The sequence below is a fragment of the Pantherophis guttatus genome, chromosome 6, assembly GCF_059756535.1.
Source record: "Pantherophis guttatus breed Tessera chromosome 6, ASM5975653v1, whole genome shotgun sequence".
Taxonomy (NCBI): domain Eukaryota; kingdom Metazoa; phylum Chordata; class Lepidosauria; order Squamata; family Colubridae; genus Pantherophis; species Pantherophis guttatus.
The window spans coordinates 81,074,084-81,097,422 of record NC_142068.1 but is presented as its reverse complement, the minus strand read 5'-3'; the positions used below and the strand labels follow the sequence as shown (position 1 = coordinate 81,097,422).

General features: G+C 39.9%; 1 protein-coding gene across 1 annotated transcript; it reads right to left on the bottom strand.

Moving 5' to 3' along the window:
• Positions 1 to 5,519: 5,519 nt before the first annotated feature.
• DNAJC12 (DnaJ heat shock protein family (Hsp40) member C12) lies at positions 5,520 to 18,889 on the bottom strand. Its single transcript, XM_034438680.3, has 5 exons — positions 18,667 to 18,889; positions 15,683 to 15,761; positions 11,759 to 11,898; positions 8,160 to 8,358; positions 5,520 to 8,005 (listed from the first exon to the last, which is right to left on the bottom strand). Exons 1-5 carry the CDS (start codon positions 18,742 to 18,744, stop codon positions 7,920 to 7,922), a joined length of 582 nt encoding a protein of 193 aa, XP_034294571.1. The 5' UTR covers positions 18,745 to 18,889; the 3' UTR covers positions 5,520 to 7,919.
• Between the last annotated feature and the right edge of the window lie 4,450 nt (positions 18,890 to 23,339).

Here is a 23,339-nt window from a genome sequence, read left to right as displayed (position 1 = left end):
GTGTGTTGGCTATTCAGGCCTTGTGACGGACAAATTGAAAAGCTCGGAAATCATATCGTGTTTCTAGAACCCTGTTAGAATCTCTTTTTGGATTTCTTCGGACTGGACTTTGACAATTCTTTGCTTTGTGGAATTAATTTGGTATATCGGACTGAGGAGAAAAAAACCTCCCTTAGTGAGTAAAATCTCTTGGCAGGCAGTTCATGGTTCGCTGCCAAGTCTGTTATCTTAAAGAAATTCCTGACTGTTTGATTCATTAACTCCTAGCTGTCTGTTTGTGTGTGTGCGTGCGTGCGACAGGGACAGAACAAGCCTGTTTGTGGTGGCAGAATACTCCAGCCACCACAGGCGCCCCCAACATGAGTGATGCCAAGCTGGCCACGCCTACCCTGGCCATGCCAACTCCCCCGAGATCAAACACAACCCTGATGCATCCCTTAATGAAATTGAGTTTGACACCCCTGGTGTAGTAGCTAAATCACCAGGCTAGGAAACAGAAGACTATGAATTCTACCCCTGCCTTAGGCACTAAATCAACTTGGGTGACCTTGGGCCAGTCCCTCTCTCTCAGCCCTAGAAAGAAAGCAGTGACAAACCACTTCTGAAATTTTGCCAAAAAACCTGTGGGGACTTGTCCAAACATTCACCAGGAGTCAGCAATCATTCAAAGGCACAACAACAACAACAACATGTCCCACTTTGTTTCTAGGGTTGGGTAAAGGCTTAATACATTGGTGGCCATTTTGAATCCTTGGTAGCAATACTGTCAGCGTTCCAGAAAACACTGGAGCTATTGCAAGCGTGGAAACGAGTGAGAGACCAGAAGCACAAATGGAACAATCACACAACACAATGGTAAATGAGTGAAGTAAATAAAGTCTAAATAAATAAATTACTATTATTATTAAATGAAAAGTCAATTAAAAATAAGTAAAATAAATAAAAAGGTAAATAAAGTAAATGAATAAATAAAGTAAATGAGTGAGGGGCAAGAAGAAGACAATACACTGTTGACTAAGCACTTTTGTATAATAATTGGAAAAATGTATAAATAAAAAAAAAATTAAAAAGGAAGTGGTTTGTACCTGATGGCCTAAAAGGCAGTGTTTCTCAACCTTAGCAATTTTAAGACGAGTAGACTTCAACTCCTGAAATGGGAGGGATTGGGAAGTTAGTCCACTCCACTTAAAATTGTTACAGCTAAGAAGCAAGCCTGGAGGCTAAGGATAGAAACACAAACGTGCTCTTGGAGCATTGAGCAGCAATCCAGTTTTGCAGCAAAAGAACGGTTCAACTCTGTTTACGGCGGCAGGAAGAAAAGAAGGCATGAGAAGCCATGCTGCTTTTTATCGTCAGGCCTTCTCTTTCCTGGACCACTACATTTTTTTGGAGTTCAGTCTCAAATAATATGCACGACTAGTCTTTAATTCCATAGATCAGCCTGTCTCTGTCTGTTGTGGCCCGTATGCGGCCTGTGCGGCTGGTGGCTGATTCGGACAGCAAGGAGGCAGGTATGGTGCTCTGCCAGCAGCCTGTGCAGCTGGTACTCGAGTCAGACAATGAGGCTGGAGAAGATGTGGTGCCAGAGGCGGGGTTTCAGACAGGGCCTTCAGAACCTCCAGAAGCTCCCTTAAGTGAAGAAGACGAAGAAGAGGAGCTTCTTCTCGATGCACGGGCACGCAAAACTGCCAAAAGGCAGGAGTGACTCCTCAGGAGGAGGTCTCCTCGAGAGTAAGGCTTGGGGCTAATTCGCCACTCCCTTAGCCTATTTAAGGAGGAACACCAACTGAAGCAATTTGTAAGGAACAACTTCATTCATTCTCCTTCGTGCCTTGATCTTAGTTCTCTGCAAATTGCTTCTGGGCTTTCTGCCAACCATAGTAAGATTAAGATTATTTATTCTTTGGATTCTTGTAGGCTGTTAAGAAAGTTAATTAACAGCCTTTGTTTGAAAAAAAAACTGATTTAATTTAGTAAACTAAGGTTTGTACAGACTTTGTGTGTGCTGCGTTCTTTGGGGTTTGTAGCTGGGGCAGAATACTGCCTCTCTACAAGCTCTCTTCCCTCACCCAGGAATAACACCTTTTAAATCTAGCCCTTGGAGCATGACAAATAGACAGCCAACTGCTGAGGTAGCTGGAAGTGAAGGAAATTGAAGAAGAGCACAAAGTGACTACCAAAACATCAATAGCTCCCCCCGCCCCCATGTGCAGCCTCAGCAGCGTGTCTGATAGCAATAAATCAAACAGATGCCAAGAAACTAATAACGGCAGCTGATGGATATCACAGGATCTGAATCTGAAAATATAAAATGCCTGCTCTCCTGAAGACAGATTTATCGCTTGCTTTGCAATTATATCCGTTTATTACATTGCTTTCACTGGCAAGCACATCGGATCACACGGTGCAGCCGCTCATTTCTTATGAATTTAGCCAAGGATGGAGACTGCCTCAGGAAATTAAAAAAAGAAAAAAAAAAAAGAAAGAAACCAATAACGTTATTCATCAACTTGCCGAACGCAGATCCTATTGTCCTGTGTCTGGGGATAAAAGACAGCGATACCGTTTAGTCATAAGAGCAAGGTAAGCATTTTGAATGACAGCTTGATTGCCCTGCAAAAAATATTTCCACTTAGGACAGATGGATTATCGTTGGGATATGGGATACCATATTGGGTTGCCAAAAATCTGGAAGGCTGCAAATCCTTGAGAGTTTTGTAGCCCAGATAGGGCCTCGGCCTGGTCGGTTTTAATTTGGAATGTGGAATTACAATCTCTTCTTCAACTCGGATGAATTATAAATTCAGCTAGAGAAAGAACCAATCAGAAAATGGCTTTCCAGAATTCCAGTGACATGGTCCAATGCAGTGGTGGGTTTCTACCGGTTCGCCCTGGTTTAGGTGAACCGGTAGCGGCGGCGGGAGGCTCCGCCCACCTGCCCGAACGTCATTACGGATGCTCTGCGCATACGCAAAAGGTTTTGAGCATGTGCAGAAGTGCCATGCACGAGAAAAGCGAGCACGCACAAACGCACGCTCACAGTTACGAACCAGTAGCGAAGGTAAGTGAATGGCTAATTAGTTCTGTTACATCCACAAGAAATTGTTTGGTTCCAGCTCAGTTCCACAGGAACTGCCAGGAAGTGAGCTACAGTATGAAGCAGATCGTTTGCACCCCTGAAGATTCTGGCAAAATATCAGGATGCCAGATAATTAGACCATGGCACAACAGCCTGGAAGATCATCACCATTTAATCCTATGGTAACATCCATAGAATTGCAGACTTGATACAGATTCAAAACCTGTTAAGGATCAGAGCACGGAATAGAATAATTAACATCTGAAAACATAAGGTTGTGCATTATGTCAGGTCAGAGAACTGGTGTTGCCGTGGCTCCCAAAAGATGAATGCAAATGCATTTTCTGATCCACTACCTGATCGTTTGAAAGAGTGGTATCCATTAAATCTGGGACCTGCTATTTGTAGATGACTGCAGAACTGTGCTAGAGTTTTATAGGGCCTGAACTAATGATGATGCGGTATGTGTCTGCTCTCTACAAGATCCCATGTATATATGGACCTGGTGAACAAAATTGCAGAATTAGGAACGTCATCCACAGGAATTGGATGGGAGAGCCTTGATTTGCCATAACTCAAGGCAAATTATCCCCATCAAGTGCCTCGGGAGATGGTGGGTATCACGAAAGTTAAGATGGCAGACCATCTTGACTTTTTTGACTGACCTCCTGCTTCTAGGTGCTTTGAATTTTAGACCCTTTTGCAACTCCAGTTTCTTTTTACATTGCAAAGTAGATTATCATGCCTACAAGAATTGTCTTCCCTGAGTTTCTTATTTCAATTGGTGCTATGTATGAACTCTAAATGTTTTGGCACTGGGTTATTCTTTAGACCTATTTTTGATGAATGCCTGCCCACTGAATAGGATTTACATCTATTGCAATCAGAGATGTGCTAGCTAAGAGCTAGGGAAAGGTAAACTCCCTGCTCTCCTCCCCAAAAATCAAGATGGAATGGACCTTGGAGATCTTCTAGTCCAAGCTCTTCATTAAAGTTTGTTCCAAAATTCTCAATTACATAGAAAATGATTTTATTTCATCCACCAATTATTTTTCTTTGACTGCAAGAATGCCCTTCATGAACTCTGGCTGGGATTTTTTATGAACATGCATGTTTCTTGGAAGCAATACAAACGTCAAAAGCCAGTCTTCTTCCATATTTTACACACACACACACACACACACACACACACACACATATATATATGGATCTTATTTTGATAAATGATACTAAGAAATACAGGCAGGCTTAAAGATGAAACGAGCTCCCAGTGTCAGAGTTCCAAGTAACACCCTCAACAAAAGAAAACTCAGAGGCTTGGATTTCCTCAGTTACTTTTTATTAGAGATGTCATATTGGCACATCTGGGAAAACGGGAATCTAAAAGTTTCCAGGTTTTCCCCACCCAAGTGAAAGTTCAAGTCCCTGCCCAGCACCCATATGTCCATCACATGGTCCAATCATCCACAATCCAAACTGGAGACACCTCCCGATCATCCGACTCCAGGTGCCAGGGCAATGCGTCCTTTACTCTGAGCAAGGAATGTTATTTTGACTACAGACTACATATCACCAGTGGTGGGTTCCTCCCGGTTCGGTCCAGTTCGGCCGAGCCGGTAGCGGTGATGATATGTCACCGAACCGGTTCTCCCCCCCCCCGCTCTCCCACCCCCCCACCCCCCCCCCACGTTATTCTTACCTTTTATTTGGTCCCACCCCCAATCTATTGCTGCCTCCTGAGTCCCAGCTGATGACTAGAGGGAAAAAAACTGTTTAAACTCTTGCCGGGGGGCTTCAAAGGGCCGTCCTACAGCTGATCAGTGTTAAAAGCAAACAAATGAGTCGGGTCGTAAGTGCGAGGACTGGTCGTAAGTGCGAGGACCTTCCAGAAATGACTCTGACCAGCTAGCCACGCTCACCTAGTCACATGACCTCCAAGCCACACCCACAAAATAAGCCATGCCCACAGAACCGGTAGTAAAAAAATTTAGAACCCACCCCTGCATATCACCCATACTCTACACAATCCCCCCTCCCATTTTCCCACAGAAGATGATGTGGCAGGCCTGAAGGCCCAAACGTAAAAGATGGCTTCCAGGTCTGACACCCAGTTCCTATTCAACTACAAATTATGGAAGTGTATTCCATTTTTCATCAGATCAAAGATTCGTATTTAAACAGAGGTCTACCCCATTTGAGAACTTGTAGCTCCACCCAGCCCTACAGTGATGTGTTCTCAATGATTGTCTGTGATTGCAAGAATCATGAAGCTGATTGCAGTTCCTCAGCAAGTAATGATATTCTTTCCCCCCCCTCTTAAAAGAGGATTTTCTGTTACCCCTTCAAAACCCTGACATTTGCATTTCACAAAAAAAGGGTAGCTTCTGCTTTCCTCATGTCATGATTCTAAACTGATAAGATGTCCACCTTACTGCCTGAATAATTTCAACAACCAGTTTATTGAATTCTGAACAATATACAACATGAACATCAATGGAAGAATAAAGAATAAAATACATTTAACTGAAACATAAACTTCACCTTAAGAGTTGATACTGTACAAGATTAGTAATTCTTCAGTTTCTGAAGTGGGATGTACTTTTGTTTCTATGATATTAGTGACATCCAAATACATAATATTTACAAGGTATCATTTAAAAAAAAAAAAGGCAAGTCACATTCATATATTATTTACTAAATGCTGGCAGTGAGAGAACCAAGGGACAGAAGAAAAGAAAATATCTGAAAATATGTCAGCATAATTATCTTTTTATTAAAATCACCATGAGGTGCAGGAAATTCAGGCCATTTTCATTACATTCCATTCATTTTAATTTCCATTTTCATAAATTGTGGGTGTCCATCACTGGAAGTTTTTAAGAAGAGATTAAACAGCCATTTGTCTGAAATGGTATAGGAGAGCTCCTGTTTGAGCAGGGAGTGGATTAGAAGTCCTCCAAGGTCCTTTCCAACTTTATTATTCTGTAATACAGTATTCCGTGTGGCAAAGTCCTGATTAGCACTGGAGAACCTCAAGCTTGTAGCTATTTTTACGTGCAGTAAAAATACATGTAACTCTAACATGGTGTGTATTTTGACCCTGGATATTAAGAACAGCAAGATAAGTATACGATTTTGCTGGGGTGAAGGATGTAAAGAATTAGATGAAATGTTTCTTAGAAAAGGTGGACTTTGAAGAGGGATATGGAGATAGTATTACCAATATCATTTGGAAGGTTTCGCAAGCAACAGGATATAGCAAGACAAATAAAAGGAGACATAATAGGAATGGGAATGACAGACCCGAAGGGCTAAAATCTGTGAATTCATTTCTATAGGATGGAATATAGCTGGAAATAGAAATTAGAAATAAAGAATGTTAAGGTGACAGCAGATAATTTTCTTAATGGTTCTACAATTATAGGAAACAAATTTTGTTAAGGATACAGTTTTGAAAACAGGACTAAATGCACCGATATATTATCCATGCAATGAATGAATCTAGTTCAGAAACTACAATGTTTCACATTATAATTTATATAAGAATAATATTACTGTACAAAATTTAAAATACTATACATAACTGCACAAGTTATATATATTTCTGAAGTCACACACATTTCAAAAATTGTTCAGAAGCGGTGCTTCAAACTTTGCATAAACCCAGCACCTCTCTGCTATTCATTACAGCAGCCTGCTTTTTTTCCCCCCTTCAGGCATACATCCGAGCTTGAAAAATGCTGCTGCTACTTTAAGAACCCAATTCTACATGCAAGTTTTAAAAGAGCTACATATTTTCTCTAGTTCAGAGGTCACCAACTGGTGGTCCATGGATCACTGGTGGTCCACAAGAAAATTTTGATGGTCCACAGAAAAATTATTTGCATTTTTTATATTGCACTAAATCAGGGGTTCTCAGACTACAGCCCCTGAGACAGATATGTGCAATGAATGTTTGTGTTGCTGCAGAGAGTCTCCCCCTCTGGGGTCTTTTTGTGCAGGTCAGAGGGGGGGGAGAAATTCTGACTTGGGGTGTGCTTCAGCCTCCTGATGCAGGGCTTTGGGCGAAGGCTGGAGGGAAGTGCCACTGGTGGCAAAGAGAAGAGGGCCTTGTTCCAGTGGGACTGCATCATGGCCTGGAACTGGCTGACCATCTCAGCCCGCTGAGCCTCCAGGTGCCGGTACCTGGCCTTGCACTCCCACAGGTCTTCCCTCTGCTTGGAAAGTCTATGCTCATAGTCCTCAGTGAGGTGCTTCTGCTGAGCCTCCTTCTTGATCAGATCCAATTTGAACTGAGCCAGCTGTTTTGCCAACTCTTTCTCATGGTGGCTGCTTAGCTCCAACAACTGCTTCCTGTTGGGGCCCTAAGGAGCCCGGGTGGCGAGGAGTGGCTGGGAGGGGAGGGGAGGGGCAAGTAGAGGCTGACGAGGCAGCTCTTGACGCGAGTGACATCTAGTTGGCCACGCCCACTGAGTCACATGACCACCTAGCCACACCCACACAGCTGGTCATTAGGCAGATCATATTAGTGATCCGCGGGATTTAAAATCATGAATTTAGTGGTCCCTGAAGTCCGAAAGGTTGGTGACCCCTGCTCTAGTTCACCTGAAAAAAGATGGACAGCTGCATGGTTTCCTTACATATGTTGCACACACGTTCTGAAGCAGCTCTTTTGAAACATTTGCAGAGTAGGTACCACCCTAACATAAAGTATATATATATATGAAGGGACATAAATACATATAAGCAGCCACTCTATGATAAACATATACAAAAATATTGAAACAGTGAAAACCACATTCAACACGTTTCATCCTTCATACATATTTGATGTTCTGCTTCATATTTCATAATTTCTAAACTTCCGCAGAAGTTCAGATGGAGTGTCACCCGACCAACGGAAGCGCAAGTGCCAGCAATTTGGATCTGAAAAATCATGTAAGGAAAAGAAAATGAATTATTCATAAGACTAGAAATAATGTGACAGTTAAGAGGATTTGTGCATACAATTACATTTTGTAAGTGGGTTTGTGACGGTGGTGGTATTCCACATTGTAGAACGTGCTATAATCAGATTTACCTGGCGAATCTGGGCTTTTTGGTGACAACGGTTTCCCATCAAAGATTTGAAAATCCTCCATTTCCTTTCTATCATTGAATAAATCATCCCCGTTGATTTCTGTCTTCAGTGAAAAATTATCAGCCATCTTGTCGTTACGATTTGAATCGGGAGCATCCAACATTGGCTCTTTTTTATCTCTGACAGCCCAATGCATTGACTAGAACAAGAAAACATCTTTTTAAATATAATTTAATTGCCAAAATAAGGATCTAGTACAAAACAAGCATTTTCACATACAGTAAATGAGAAGAAAAGTTTCAGGATGATATTGTAGTTTAACTTAATGGTATTGTACAGGTTTATATCTCTGCCAACCCCTTAAATTTTAGTTATTCTTATAGCACTGTATTTAGATTTGACAACTGACACAATGGGATGGCTTTAATTTTGTTAGTCAATGACTAAAATAAATGATGATGATGATGATATTGGTAATTTCCAGTGGTACTTTGAGGAATGAATGTTGTGTGTGTGTATTTGTGCATGTTTGTAGATAAAGAACTCAAGGGAATCCTTAATAAATTGTTTTGTTTACTTGACAAAATCAATTGATTGTGGTAGAGATAGTCGTAGTGATAATGGTAGTGATAGTGGTTGTAGCAATTTTCAAGCAGAGCTTAATTAAGAAAAAGTTATTCTTAGTTTTCACATAGAGGGAAGGAGTATTTTTACTATCACAGGCCAGTTTTGCCTCATAGGTTTGTCGCAAAGTCAACGACCCTTTTTGCACACAGGATTGTTCTTCTGTTGGGAAAGAACAATTGTCTATTCATGGTGGAATCTAGAGCTGAGGTGGCGCGGTGGTTAGATTGCAGTACTGCAGGCGACTTCAGCTGACTGCTAGCTGCAGTTCAGCAGATCGAATCTCACCGGCTCAAGGTTGACTCAGCCTTCCATCCTTCTGAGGTGGGTAAAATGAGGACCCAGATTGTTGGAGGCAATACGCTGACTCAGTAAACCGCTTAGAGAGGGCTGAATGTCTTCTTGCAAGCAGAAGGTTCCATCCATCTGGCCCCACAGGAAGGCTGAAAAGGGCACCACATAAGGTCTTGAAGAATTCCTGCCATCTGATTTTTTCAATTACGGTTCCCTTAAGTCTCAGACATCATGGTCAATAGATTATTAAAGTTGTTGTGCAAAATGACTGTGAGGGTCCTTGGGTGCTCCCTGAGCAGGTTATTTTCTTGCAGATGTTTAATTACCAAACTAGGCAACATCATCAGAGCCTCGGTGGTGCAGCAGACTAAGTGCTGTTAATTTTTTTTTTAATTTGATTTATATGCCGCCCTTCTCCAGAGACTCAGGGCGACTTACAATGCATTAAGCAATAGCCTTCATACTTTTGTATATTTTTACAAAGTCAGCTTATTGCCCCCACAAACTGGGTCCTCATTTCACCTACCTTAGAAAGGATGGAAGGCTGAGTCAACCTTGAGCCTGGCAAGATTCAAATTTACTAATTGCAGACAGCTGGAGTTAAATTACAATGCATTAGTCTGCTGAGCTATCCAGGAAATGCTAGCACTTAGCTGCCAGTTGCCTGCAATTAGTGCGAGTTCAAATCTCACCAGGCTCAAGGTTGACTCAGCCTTCCATTCTTTCGAGGTAGGTAAATTGAGGAGCCAGATTGTGGGGGCAATAAGCCAGCTTTGTATAGAACAACACCGCTTGGTGGGGGCAAAAACCCTAATAAGCAGGTATATACATAAAAGTATGCAGGCTATTGCTATAATGCATTGTAAGCCACCCTGAGTCTACGGAGAAGGGCGGCATATAAATTGGACTAATAAATAAATAAATAAATAAATAAATAAATAAATAAATAAATAAATAAGTAAATCAGTGCATTGATGTTACCTAGTTTGCTAATGAAACATCTGCAAGAAAACCACCAAGCTCAGAGAACACCAAGGACCCTACAGTTCAGTCCAGAGCTACAGATATTCTCTTCTGTCAAAATGCTGGTTTATTGTATAGGAAATACATAAATAAAAATCTGATTTGGCGTAAGGTGATGCATAATACCCCTCTGCTGGAAATTCATTTTCCTTTTAAATTAGATGAGTTGTCTTTGTGTCCTCAGCATATTTTGAATCCCTGTCATCAGAATTTGTATATTTATCATCATCATTTATATATTTATTCGGAACATTTACTGTATTTTTTGGACGATAAGATGCACTTTCCCCTCCCCCACCAAAAAAGTGGGTGGAAATATCTGTGCGTCTTATAGGGCGAATGTTGCCGAAGCCCTGCCCACCTACCAGACCCCACCCTTCGGCCTCTGCCACCTATTGCCACCTATCCCCGCCACCTGGAACGGGCTGAAAACGGGACAAGCGGAGGCCAAAAATGGGGCATGTGGAGGCCGAAAATGGGGCGCACGGAGGCGGTGATAGGTGGCAGTGGCGATGGGCAGCAACAGCACCAATGGGCAATGGCGATCCCCGCAGCCTGGAACAGCTGATAGACGGTATTCTGGGAGGCAGATCCAACCACCAATCAGCTGCTCGTGCTAAATCAGGCTGTGCTTGAAGCTGGCCAGGCTGTTTGCTGTTTGCTGCAAGGAGGCAAACTGCTGGGAGGCAAAAGCAGAGGCAGATTTTTTTTCTTCTTCTTTTCTTCTTGTTTTCCTCCTCAAAAGCTAGGTGCATCTTATAGTCCCGAGTGTCTTATAGTCCAAAAAATACGGGTATATGGCTGCCCAATTCAAACTAATGTGATTCTGGGTAACATACAAAAAAGAAAAAGAAAAAAATCAAACCAATCAATACAGATCATTAAAGCCTTCTTTAAAAAAATAAAATAAAATGGGGACCAGAGTGAGATACATTATAACTCCTCATATTGGGAATTTATCCTGACCCAAAGGCCTTTAGAAAAAGACAGGTCTATACCGCCTTTCTAAACATCTGTAGGATCAGGGCCAACTGTATGTCAGAGAGAAGTCACAAAAGGCAGGGGCCACCACCGAGAAGGCAGGACATTATTTTGAGGAGGGAAAACAGAGCATGCTCTCCTTGTTGGGGCATATGGGATAGGCAGATACCAGTGGTGGGATTCAAAATTATTTACGATCGGTTCTGTGGGCATGGCATGGCATGGTTTGGTGGGCATGGCTTGGTAGGCACGGCAGGGGAAGGATATTGTAAAATCTCCATTCCCTCCCCACTCCAGAGGAAGGTTACTGCAAAATCCCCATTTCCTCCTGATCAGCTGGGACTCAGGAGGCAGAGAATAGATGGGGGGCAGGTCCAGTCAGAGGTGGAATTTACTGGTTCTCCGAACTACTCAAAATTTCTGCTACCAGTTCTCCAGAACTGGTCAGAATCTGCTGAATACCATCTCTGGCAGATACCCTTGGAAGCAAGTGGGTCCACAAATAACCTGATCCTATGCCAGGTAAGATATTAGAAGTGATAATCAGCTTCTTGAGTTGTACCAGGAGTAGTGAAGAACAAAAAATACCCATAACTCTGCCACCCAGCTTTCCCGCCCACAAATGGGTATAACGGTTCATTTCTCCGAAATATGTGGCTGCACAAGACAAAACTAACTGTTTTCATTGAGTTGCTCAAGGCTTCCCACTGCTGGAATGGGATAGCAATTTTGCTCCTTCGCCAGTAATCATAACGGGCTCGGCTGTCTTCATTAGAAAGAATCTCTTTTGCATGTTGTAACTTCTGAAAATTCTCCACTATAAAACAGAAATGGAAGGGCATTTTATAAAAGAAAGCATTCATAACTTTTTCTCGCATGCGCAGAAGTGTCACGCACGTGCGTGCACATGAGCAAAGCAGTAGCAAACTAAATTGAAACCCACTACTGGGTACAGGGTCTTCTGCTTGAGCAGGGGGTTGGACTAAATGACCTCCAAGGTCCCTTCCAGCTCTGTTATTCTGTTATTCAGGCTAAGTCCTAATGTCATGCCTACCAATTAGCGTAGAACAGACCTGGCTCCTGGGGCCACATCTGGCCCTTTGGGTTGTCCCTGTTTGGGCCTCATAGATTGCTTTTACTTTGAAGGTGACTGCTTTTTTTTTTCAATTTACTTATGCGTGTGCATGTCTGCATGCCTACACATCTTCACAACCCTATTGATTCAGCCCTCCACAACAGTCCCAGCTTCTCATGTGGCTCACTGAGAAAATTAATTGCCCGCCCCAGTCTAGAATGTTGCTGGGTATTCTTTTGCTACCATCAGAGAAGATAAATCATTCTCTTTTGGTTTCATGACATTTAGGAGTTTCAGTCTGGTATGTGGTGGTTCAGGTGAACAAGCCGGTGACTATGAATTCTAGGCCTCTCTTAGGCCCCAAAATCAGGCTGGGTAACTTTGGGCCAGTCACTATCTCTCAGGCCAGCTTCCTCACAGGGTTGTGTTCTTGTAGAGAAAATAGGCAGAGGGAGTATTATGTACATTGCCTTGAGTTGTGCAAAAGAAAAGTGGGATATAAATGCAATGCAAAATAAACTGTAGGAGAAGCCAAGCTGTTATCTAAAATGCCCAGAAACACCAGGGTCGTCTTAACAGCATTATGGGCCCCAGGGAAAGCAGTGTACTGGGGCCCCTACAGCAACTATTCACAGGAATAAAAATGTAAATGGTCGATAAAATTAGACATATATTTATTTTATTGGCACTTCTAACAAAGTCGGTGTTGAAACATTAAAAACATGCTGTGCAGCAACAACTAATCAACATGATAATAAACGTTTGAACAATACACGAGGCTTGAAAAACTCAACATGCACATAATCAACATATTGCACATCAAATCCCTCAATGCTTTTATTATTTAGGAAAACAATGCCTGGACTTTGCTGCGGTATAGAAATTTAAACAAATAAATAAATAATAAAAAAAATAGTCCAAGCCACAAAAATTCAATGGGGTGGAGCTGAAATTCAAGATTTCAAATGGCTAAAAAAAAAAAACCCTCCCAAAAAGAAAAATCTCCAATGTTCATGTCAGATTACAGAAAATAAAAAGTTAATTCCCAGAGAAGCACTGGGAATTGCAGCTAAAGGATCATCACATGATTCAACAGTCATCTCCAATGCTGACTGGAGAACCTGTGGCCTGCCTAACCCACCTGGAGATGACCCAAATGTCCTCCTCTAGTCCTTTAATGACATCTACTATACCGGTGTTTCTCAACCTTGACCTCTTGAAGATGGGTGGATTTCATTTCCCAGAATTCCCCATCCAGCTTTGAAGTCCATCCATCTTCAAGAGGCCAAGGTCAATTACCAATCTGGTGGGTTGCATTATGGTGGTGAGCTCTTTGTATTTTCTCTCTAGGAGATTTAAATCTTTCTAGTCCTCCTCCAGGTAACAGAAATAGCATCTCTAAAGATTATGAAAATGTGTGTTTTAGCTGAGTCACCTTTCCGTTCAGAAAGGTGAGTCACCTTTCCGTTCAGAAAGGTGAGTCACCTTTCCGTTCAGAAAGGTGAGTCACCTTTCCGTTCAGAAAGGTGACTCAACAATGATTCTTCATTTATGCAGGTTTACTAAAACGGATATTTGTTTGGAAATACATGAAATTCAAATGCTAACAAGGGCTGACAAATACAAACATTGTAGAGATTGCTTTTCCGATTAAATTGCTTCTTACCATTTTGCAGGCTGAAAGTGCTTGTACAGGGAGCAATGCAGACAAAAGGAAGGTGGTAGCTTTTCTTTTTAGTGACGCAAATTTTGCAACACACACAGGAATCATGAATTATTTAATTGGGGGGGTTGAGGAAGCACGCACACCATTCATTTTAATTAATGTGCAGTATTTTCCCTAGCTCTTATTTATCCACACATCCATGCTTCAGTTGCCTTTTGAAGAAAAAAAGCCCCTTTGAGACTGAGACAGTCTTGTGCATCTGCATCGATTTGTGTTAATGGAGAAAGAATTGGTTTTTTTTTTTTAAAAAAAGAGGAATAGCTTTGAAAGAAATTGAGATTAATGTGCAGGATAGGCTTTTTATAATGTTGCATTGGGCTTCCCCTGGGAGCTCAAGATGTGTGATTCACTTGGGATCAATTGACAGCAGGCATGTAATAGTTTCAGTGGCTTTTCACTTTCAAATAGCCCCCTTCCCAAGCTTTTATGCAATAAACAAGCAGGAAGAGGAACTCCTTTGCACAAATCACCATTTAGGCATTAGGTGATGACAACAAAATCACACCAGTGTATATCAAGGGCTCTCTAGCCAGCCTTGAGTCATCTGAAAACTATACTAACAGGAAACGTGCTTTCTCTGTTGCTGATCTTGCCTCTGTTATCTCTGTTTCTAACCATGGTAGTCCCCTAATTTCCCTCCCATGAAATGGGTGCATATGGCTGGGACTGGACAAAGTTGCTTTATATAATTAAGGAGGGTTTAAGCCCCTCACAGGCACAGCCTGAGGATTAGATGAAAGCCACAAAACTAAGCTGCATTTGTGCTGTGGTTAAGTACAAGTGGGGAAGGGCCCCTTCACCTAATATTGGCTGTTGTTAGTTGTGAAGTCATGTCCGACCCATCGCAAACCCATGGACAACTTTCCTTTCAAACCTTCCTGTCCTCTACCATCCCCCGGAGACCATTTAAGCTGACGCCTACTGCTTCAGTGACTCCATCCAGCCACCTCCTTCTCTGCCGTCCTCTTCTTCTTTTGCCCTCAATTGTTCCCAGGTGGCCAAAATTAGGTGGCCAAAGCATTTGAGTTTCATCTTCAGGATTTGGCCTTCTAAAGAGCAGTCAGGGTTGATCTCCTCTAGGACTGACCGGTTGGATCACCTTGCAGTCCAAGGGACTTGCAGGAGTCTTCTCCAGCACCAGAGTTAAAAGGCCTCAATTTTTTGATGCTCAGCCTTCCTTATGGTTCAACTTTCACAGCTATACTTTGCAACTGGGAAAGCCATAGCTTTGACTATACGCACTTTTGTTGGCAGGGTGATGTCTCTGCTTTTTAGTATGCTGTCTAGATTTGCCATAGCTTTCCTCCCCAGGAGCAAGCGTCTTTTAATTTCTTGGCTGTAGTCCCCATGTGCAGTGATCTTGGAGCCCAGGAAAGTAAAATCTGTCACTACCTCCATTTCTTCCCCATCTATTTGCCAGGAATTGAGAGGGCCAGGAGCCATGGTTTTAGTTCTAATATTGGTAACCCAGCATTAATCCAGATCCAAACAGAGTCATGTCCCTAGTCATCATGATTAGATATCTATCCAGAGCCTCAAGGAAGGGGATCAGATAAATAAATAGACTAGGTCACAGCCTAGCAGGATCTAAGATTTGAACACTTGCAATTAAACAGCTGACCAACAAGGTGACTAACTTTATTTGAGACAGGATACCCAAATCTGCATGACGAGGGAATTACACGTTTGAATATCATTCCCTTTTTCTGGTTCACTGGGTGCTACTGAGGATGTTTGCTTTGCCCAAGAACATCCACTTCCACCCCATGATGGTTTACAGAAAGAAAAAGAGAGACATACCAGCCTGAGGGTTTCCGGGATGCTTGTCCGGATGACATTCAAGTGCTTTAACTTTAAACTCTGCAACAATTTGTTCAACCTATGCAAAAACAGCCAAAACAATTCATGAAAGTTGAGTCTTTTTAATGTTTTTCTTTTTCTGAGCATCTTTTAAGAATTGCTCACATCCTCACTGCATGCAAGGGAAGGGCGAGAAAGTAAAATACTAGCATACCATTATATATGTGAAAATTATGGACTTCTATGATTACAGAAATCTATCTATTTAAGAGTATGATTTACAGGTAGTCCTCAATTTACAACCAATCGTTTAATGACCGTTTGAAGTTACAATGACACTGAAAAAAGTAATTTAGGATTGGTCCTCATACTTACGACAGCCGCAGCATCCCCACAGTCCCCTGATCAAATTTCAGGTTATCACCATTCAAACCTTCCCAGCCAGCTTCCAACAAGTAAAGTCACGGCCGTCTGATTCACTTAACAACCATGTATCAAATGTACAAGTCTCAAAACCTCCACTCCCAACAGACTAAAGAGCATTAAGGTGAGGACTAAAAGAGTTATTTCTATGCTAAAAACTGGAGCTACCAGTTTTTAGCATCCTCACTACCTAGTAAAGTATGGAATTTAGCTTAGAGTTGACATACTCTTCATTTTACAGCAGTGGCCAAAATTGTGGAAACCTTTTGGGGGAAAAGTGTATTTTCTAAAACTAGCTAATAACACCACTTTTTGGGGGGAGAGTAGTGCCATAAAATTATATATCAATGGAAAGATAATTTAATCAAGAATATAATGCAATAATTTCTATGAAGGATTTGCTATTAGAATAGCAGTTACAGTATAAAGAAGAAAAGTGAAAGACATAGAAAAACGAGATATACAAAAATTATCACCATGTCAGTTAATACTTAGTTGGGTAACCTTTAGCGTGAATTACGGCCTTACAACGTCTTCTCATGGAGTGAACCAAGTCTTTTAGTTCTGCCACTGTTATAATGTGAAACCAAGATTGAATGATTGCTTCTATTAACTGGGTTTTATTGCTGGGTCGCTTCTGACTAACAAGTTCCTTTAGTCAGCTCCATAGATTTTCAATTGGATTATGGTCTGGGCTATTCCCAGGCCATTCCAGTAGTGCAATATTATTATCTTGAAACTCTAAAAAAAGTGGTGCTATTAGCTATCAAACCTCAAAAATACACTTTTCCCAAAAGGTTTCCACAATTTTGGCTACTACTGTAATTCAAAGATTTGAGTGAAGATCAGAATTCCCAGTAAAAAATGTGCTGCCTAAAATAGGTATGTAGTAGCAGATCACCACTTAAATGTAATATTAAAAATGTGAATCCAAACATTACATGTCTCCTTCATTATACTTGGTTTTAATTAGTTTAATATGAATTTTAAATCGTCATACTGAAAATAACAAAAGTACATTGTATTATTCTGTTTTCAGAAAATATCCACATTTTAGCTTATAAAATCTGATTATACACTTGTGCAAATTAATCTAATTAAAATTAAATCTTTGATTAGCATCTGAGATCTTATATACCGGTACTTGTATTTGTGGAAAGTAAGGTAGTTCAAGTAGTTTCAGTTTAACATTCTTTGTGGCCAAATCAACTATTATTTATATTTCCTTTGAAAAATAAATAAATTTAGCAAATATTTGAAATACTTTTCTATACTTATAAAAAAAAACAAATTGATACCTCATCAATTATTGACTCGGTGCAAATTAAAAAAAAAAAAAAACAGGTGAAAGCCAATAAAAGAGGCAACTTTTTGGCTTCTCCATTATCATAGCAGGAAATCTAGAAACCTTAATTCAGAATCCACAGTTGAGATCACACATTTTTAAGAATCAAAATGTTTAACCTGGTTGCTGTTTAAGTCAACTGAAAAATATTTTTACTAGAGTAGCTAAAATTACATTCTTCTTAACTGTTTCCATCAGCGATATTGACTAAAGCTTCAGTGTTTACAGGATCATAAAATGAATAGTGGAAAAAGTACAAGCAACAGAAAATGTTACAACAAAAGCTTTACTACGTACTACTCCACTCCAAAAATCACATACTTTCACCACAAGAGATTACACCATTCATTCAAGTAAACAGGTATTTCCACCTCCGGTAAGTGGTGATAACCTCAAAAAAGGGTCATTGCTCAGTAGTAGAACTGCTAATAAATATTTTTGGTTCAATTTTTGGCATCTGCAGTCTCAAATTCAGTCATGGCTAGTCACTGAGAGGAGCAATGGTATAAAGAAGTGCTCTAGAGTTGCATCATAAAAGGGAACATTTTTAAAAAACATTCTAAGGGCCCTGATCATTACTATTTCATTGGAAAAACCATTTTCCAATGAAAATGGTTTTTCCAAATTTTAACAAATTTTACAATTGCTGACAAATTTTGGGAACATCAACCTTTAGCACAGCACAGTCTTATTAGCTCATAACTGAAGGGTGTTTATCACATATAATGAACTGTGAACATTTTGTAATGTATCCAAGATTTTAGACATTCTTAAAAGTCTAAAAGATTTGTCAATATTCCACAATTCACTTCCTATGAAAGATTCACCATAGCAGATAATTACTCTGTTGCCCCCTTACTTGACAAGCATCGTAGGAGTTATTTTCTAAACAACATCCTTTTACCTTGTGTTGCGTTATGAATAGCTTTCTAGAAATCCACAAGTTTTCTTTGCAGACTACTTCACATTTACACGACACAATGGTTCAACTATATATATAAACAATGCAGAATTCAAGAGAAACTTTTCCAGCAGTATTACAGAAGATGGCGAAAGAAAAAGATTAAACAGATTAATGACTATAATAGGTACAGGTTTGAGGACATTATAGAAAACCGAGAAACAGTCAACACTCTTCTTATACACACAGTTCAAATTCAACCAATTGACAAAGGTGGAAAGAGAATACGGTATATAAATTTAAAAGTTATCTTACTGTAGATAATTCATCACATCCCAGCAAGCTATAATAATCTTCCATATCCTCCAGCCTGCAGCTGAATATTGCATCCATTTTTTTTAACACACTCTGCTTTCTCAGAATCAGGGAGTCTAAACAGCCAAGGTTTATTTAAAATATTTACACGAGAATCCACAGATGTAACAGTGATGCTAAAGCTCAACTACAATTGGCTTTATACACTGAACAAATGTCATCTGAGACTCTAAAGTTACACCCCTGAATAAGCTTGCTTTTATTGGTGAAAACAAAGGACAAACTGCAGCTGCAAAGCTTCATGGGAGAGGTAGTTTTCCATGTCATATTAAAGTAATCCAGCTATTTCCAAGGATTTTCAATGAGTGGAGGTGGGATTCTTCAGAGTTGGTTTTTATGTATATATGAATGATTATGTATTTTATGTGGCACATTTGTAACTGAATAAAGTACTCTCTTCAATGATGCATTGCAACTAAAGTTATTAAAACTAAATATACAAGGCTTTTATTATTAACAATAAGAAATTGAACTTGTCCTTGATTTTCTTCAGTAATTCTAGCTTCACACTTGGTTGCAAAAGCTTCCGTAATTTAATATTTCTTATTTTCCAGGTAGGCTCTCTCCACTTTGACGTGTTTATGACTGCGCTATTAAATTGAATATACAAGAATTGTTCCAAAAGATAATGACTTGGTTCACAAAGAGCACCAAAGCAGAGGTTTGTGAACTGTAGCCTATCATTTAAGACACTGCGTGTGGCATGCACCAAGCCTGTAGTGATTTATTCAATAAACTACAAATAAAGAAACCATAACTCAGTATGAACTCCATTACTTGCTTCCCATTTATGTAGCCTTTATAATAAATTCACCTAACATACAAGTGAGAGCCTTGAGGCAGTCCGATTTAATCACCGTTAAGTCAATGAATAAATGGAATTAACTAATTGTCTAGGAGTTAAATGGGTACAAATAATTCAGATAATGAGAGGAGGAAGCTAAGTCAATGAGAAAAAAGACTCACTATAAGTTGGGCAACCAATACATTTGATTATAAACCAGCCAGAGTGCATAAACTTCGTACAAATATTTTGCTACAAATGCTCATATGGAACCAAAGTGATCCATTAACACAATAATTGCTTGACATGCATAACGTTCAATGATCTGATTTATGTAGTTGCATTATTGTGACATTTTTTATCCCCTCTGGTCACGTAAATATTTACAATTAATGCATTTTTATAAATACCATATTGTTTATGTATATGTATATACCGTACATATTTATATAGCATTTATATTTATGTGCATGCATGGATATGTGTGTGTGTGTGTGTGTATACCAAATTTGTATTTTGCTGATAAAGAAATAATATTTCTATATTTCAGCAAAATAGCTCTGGATAGCTCTGCAGACAAAGGCACTGTAATTTAACACCAGCTGTCTGCAATTAAAGTAAGTTCGAATCTCGCCAGGCTCAAGGTTGACTCAGCCTTCCATCCTTTCTAAGGTAGGTAAATTGAGGACCCAGTTTGTGGGGGCAATAAGCTGACTTTGTATAAAATATACAAAAGTATGAAGGCTATTGCTTAACGCACTGTAAGCCGCCCTGAGTCTCCGGAGAAGGGCGACTGCTTGAGGGCTCCTGGACTGGAGCTGAAAGGCGAAAGGGAAGCAGAATGCTCCCTCCCACATGTTGGGGTAGACCAGGTGCCTTGATAGAAAACCACTTTTTATATATATAGCAGAGGGAGGGGCTACTACCATAAAGGTGTGCTTCCAGGTACACGAGAGGCCACCTGATGAAGATGAGCTTGAGTTGTAGAAAGTGGCATTCCTCCAAAAGCTACGGTCACAGGTACTTTGTAAAATCTCCTCTTTAAACCAAAGTGCTTGACCAGTTCATATCAGCACTTTCTACTGAGGAAATTCAAGAGATGATCATGTAATTCTAGTCCCTAATCTTGTTGTGGTATCTTGTGGATTGAGGTAATCTAATCAAGAAGTCATCAAACTACTATAGCAATGCTATCTCTCTAAGATGGGCCATAGCTAGCACAGATGTGAAAAAGCATTTAATGCACCAAGGACATATAAGAGAGTTAATTTGCTCTAATGGTTAAGGCATCGGGCTAGAAACCAGACAACATGATTTCAAGTTCCACCTTAGACATGAAAGCTAGCTAGGTGACTTTGGGCCAGTCACTCTCTCTCAGCCCAACCCACCTCAAAAGGTTGTTGTGGGGAAATTAGGAGGAGGAAGATATGTTGAATATGTTCACTGCCTTGAGTTATTTTTTGTATTAATAATAATAAAGACAGGATACAAATTCAATAAATGTCTTCATAACTCAAAGAAAGAGCTTAATCTCATCATCTGATGCTGATGACATTTTATTCTACTATCTGAATGATAGTAGAATAAAGTGTTCATTTGTAGGGGAAATACAGATAGTCCCCGACTTAGGACCACAATTGAGCCCAGAATTCCCATTGCTAAGCAATACAGTCGTTAAGTGAGTTTTGCTCCATTTTACAAACTTTTTTTGCCACAGTTAAGTGAATCACGTCATTAAGTGAATCCAGCTTCCCCCATTGACTTTGTTCGTTGGAAGCCATCTGGAAAGGTGACAAATGATAATTACATGGCCCTGAGACAGTGCATTTGTTATAAATACATTCCAGCTGCCAAGCACTTGAATTTTGATCATGTGCCATGGGAATGCTGCAACGATTGTAAGTGTAATAAAACAGTCATAAGTTACTTTTTTCAGTGCTATTGTAACTGAATAAATGGTTGTTATTTGAGGACTACCTGTAAAAGGAGGCCATGCAAAACCTAACCACATAAACATGATAAAATTGAGCAGAAATCCTTCTTGCTCAAGAGATGACTATTACAAAGGTGTGCCATCCCTCATCTAATTATTTTAAAACAATTTTTATTGAAAGTTTTGCAATGAACATAAAGAACTAACAAACTAATAACAAGAAAAAGCAGAAGCAGGAAAAGAAAAAGACAAAAGGCAGAAGTGCAGGAAAAAAGAAGGAAAAGAAATAAAAGCTGATTTTCTTTGCAGCAAATGTAAGTACAATTATAAAGTTATCTCTTATTCTATTATTACAAAATAAAAGTTGCTCTTTTCTATTATCCAGGTTTTAACCACAAATCGTAAATGCATTTTTTCCATTTTACAGTATGTAAAAAGTCTATAAGGGGGGTCCCAGCCAATCATGGAGCCTTGGTGGCACAGCAGACTAAAGTGCTGCTAAGTAGCACTTAGTTGTCAGCTGCCTACAATTATTGCAAGTTCAAATTTCACCAGGCTCAAGGTTGACTCAGCCTTCCATCCTTCCGAGGTAGGTAAAATGAGGACCTGGATTGTGGGGGCAATAAACTGACTTTGTATAAAAAGAACACCGCTAAAAGGGGGGGGAGAAAGCCCTACTAAGCAGGTATATACAAAAGTATGAAGGCTATTGCTTAACGCATTGTAAGCCACCCTGAGTCTCTGGAGAAGAGTGTCATATAAAAATCATACCAATAAATCATAAATATATTGTTTTTTTCTCTAAGCCAAAAATAATAAATTTAGTCATCTTTGTAAATTCCATCATGTTCACCAATCATTCCTCCATTGTGGGTATTGCTGAACCTTTCTGCTTTTCAGACTATAGTAGCATCACTGAAGTTATCTTTTATAAAAAGAAAGTTCCTTGATTTTTGTCTAGCTGTTTAACCATTGATGCCAAAAATCTCTGGTTTCAATTATATTTTAATCTTTAAAATCTTTTGAATTAATGTATGCATATGTATGATGACAGAATCTTAATTTCCGCTCCACTAAACTGAAAACCCCCCCACCAAGTTTATTCTATTGCTGGTTTCAGATTCTAAACCAAGATATGCGTAAGTAAACAGTGTTTCTTGCAACATTATATAAAATTCTGATGTTACCCCTGAGTGTGAAACATTATTACTGTTTATATAATGGATTTCACTGTAACAGAAGCATAGGAAAACACCTACAATGAGTATTTATTCTATCGATTGTTCACATAGTTACAAATAATTACTTACAATTCTGTTTACCCAGTGGTTTTTACAACTTTAGGGTACTAGTATTACGTGAGTGATGATGAAATCTAATATTTGCAGTTCCACTTAGACATGGACAACATGTTTTGTACCATGTTTGTTGCAAAAAAAGAGATCACCCATGTTTAAAATTTATGCTCACAGGGCAGTATTTGCAAATTAAGTAATACCAAGCAGACTAATTTAATAGAAGTCAGAATGGACATATGTAGTTAGTATCTGTAAACAATCTTTTCTTATACTTAAATTAGAATAAGAAACTAAAACTTTGCTGGGTGTAACAATGCAATTTACTTCTGTCCCAACATAATGGAACCACTTCGGCTGTCTCGCTGAGGTAGTGCAGTGTGTAACCGCAGTAGCTGTGTAAGTGATGGAAGCAGAGTGGAATTGTAAATATTTGCACTGAAAACTGGAGAGCCAGTTTGGTTTAGTGGTTAAAGTTCTGGCCTAGAAATCAGGAGACTCCGAGTTCTTGTCCTGCTTTAGACAGGAAAACTGGATGGGTAACTTTGGAGCAGTCACTCTCTCTCAGCTGAATCCACCTCACAGGGTTGTTGTGGGGAAA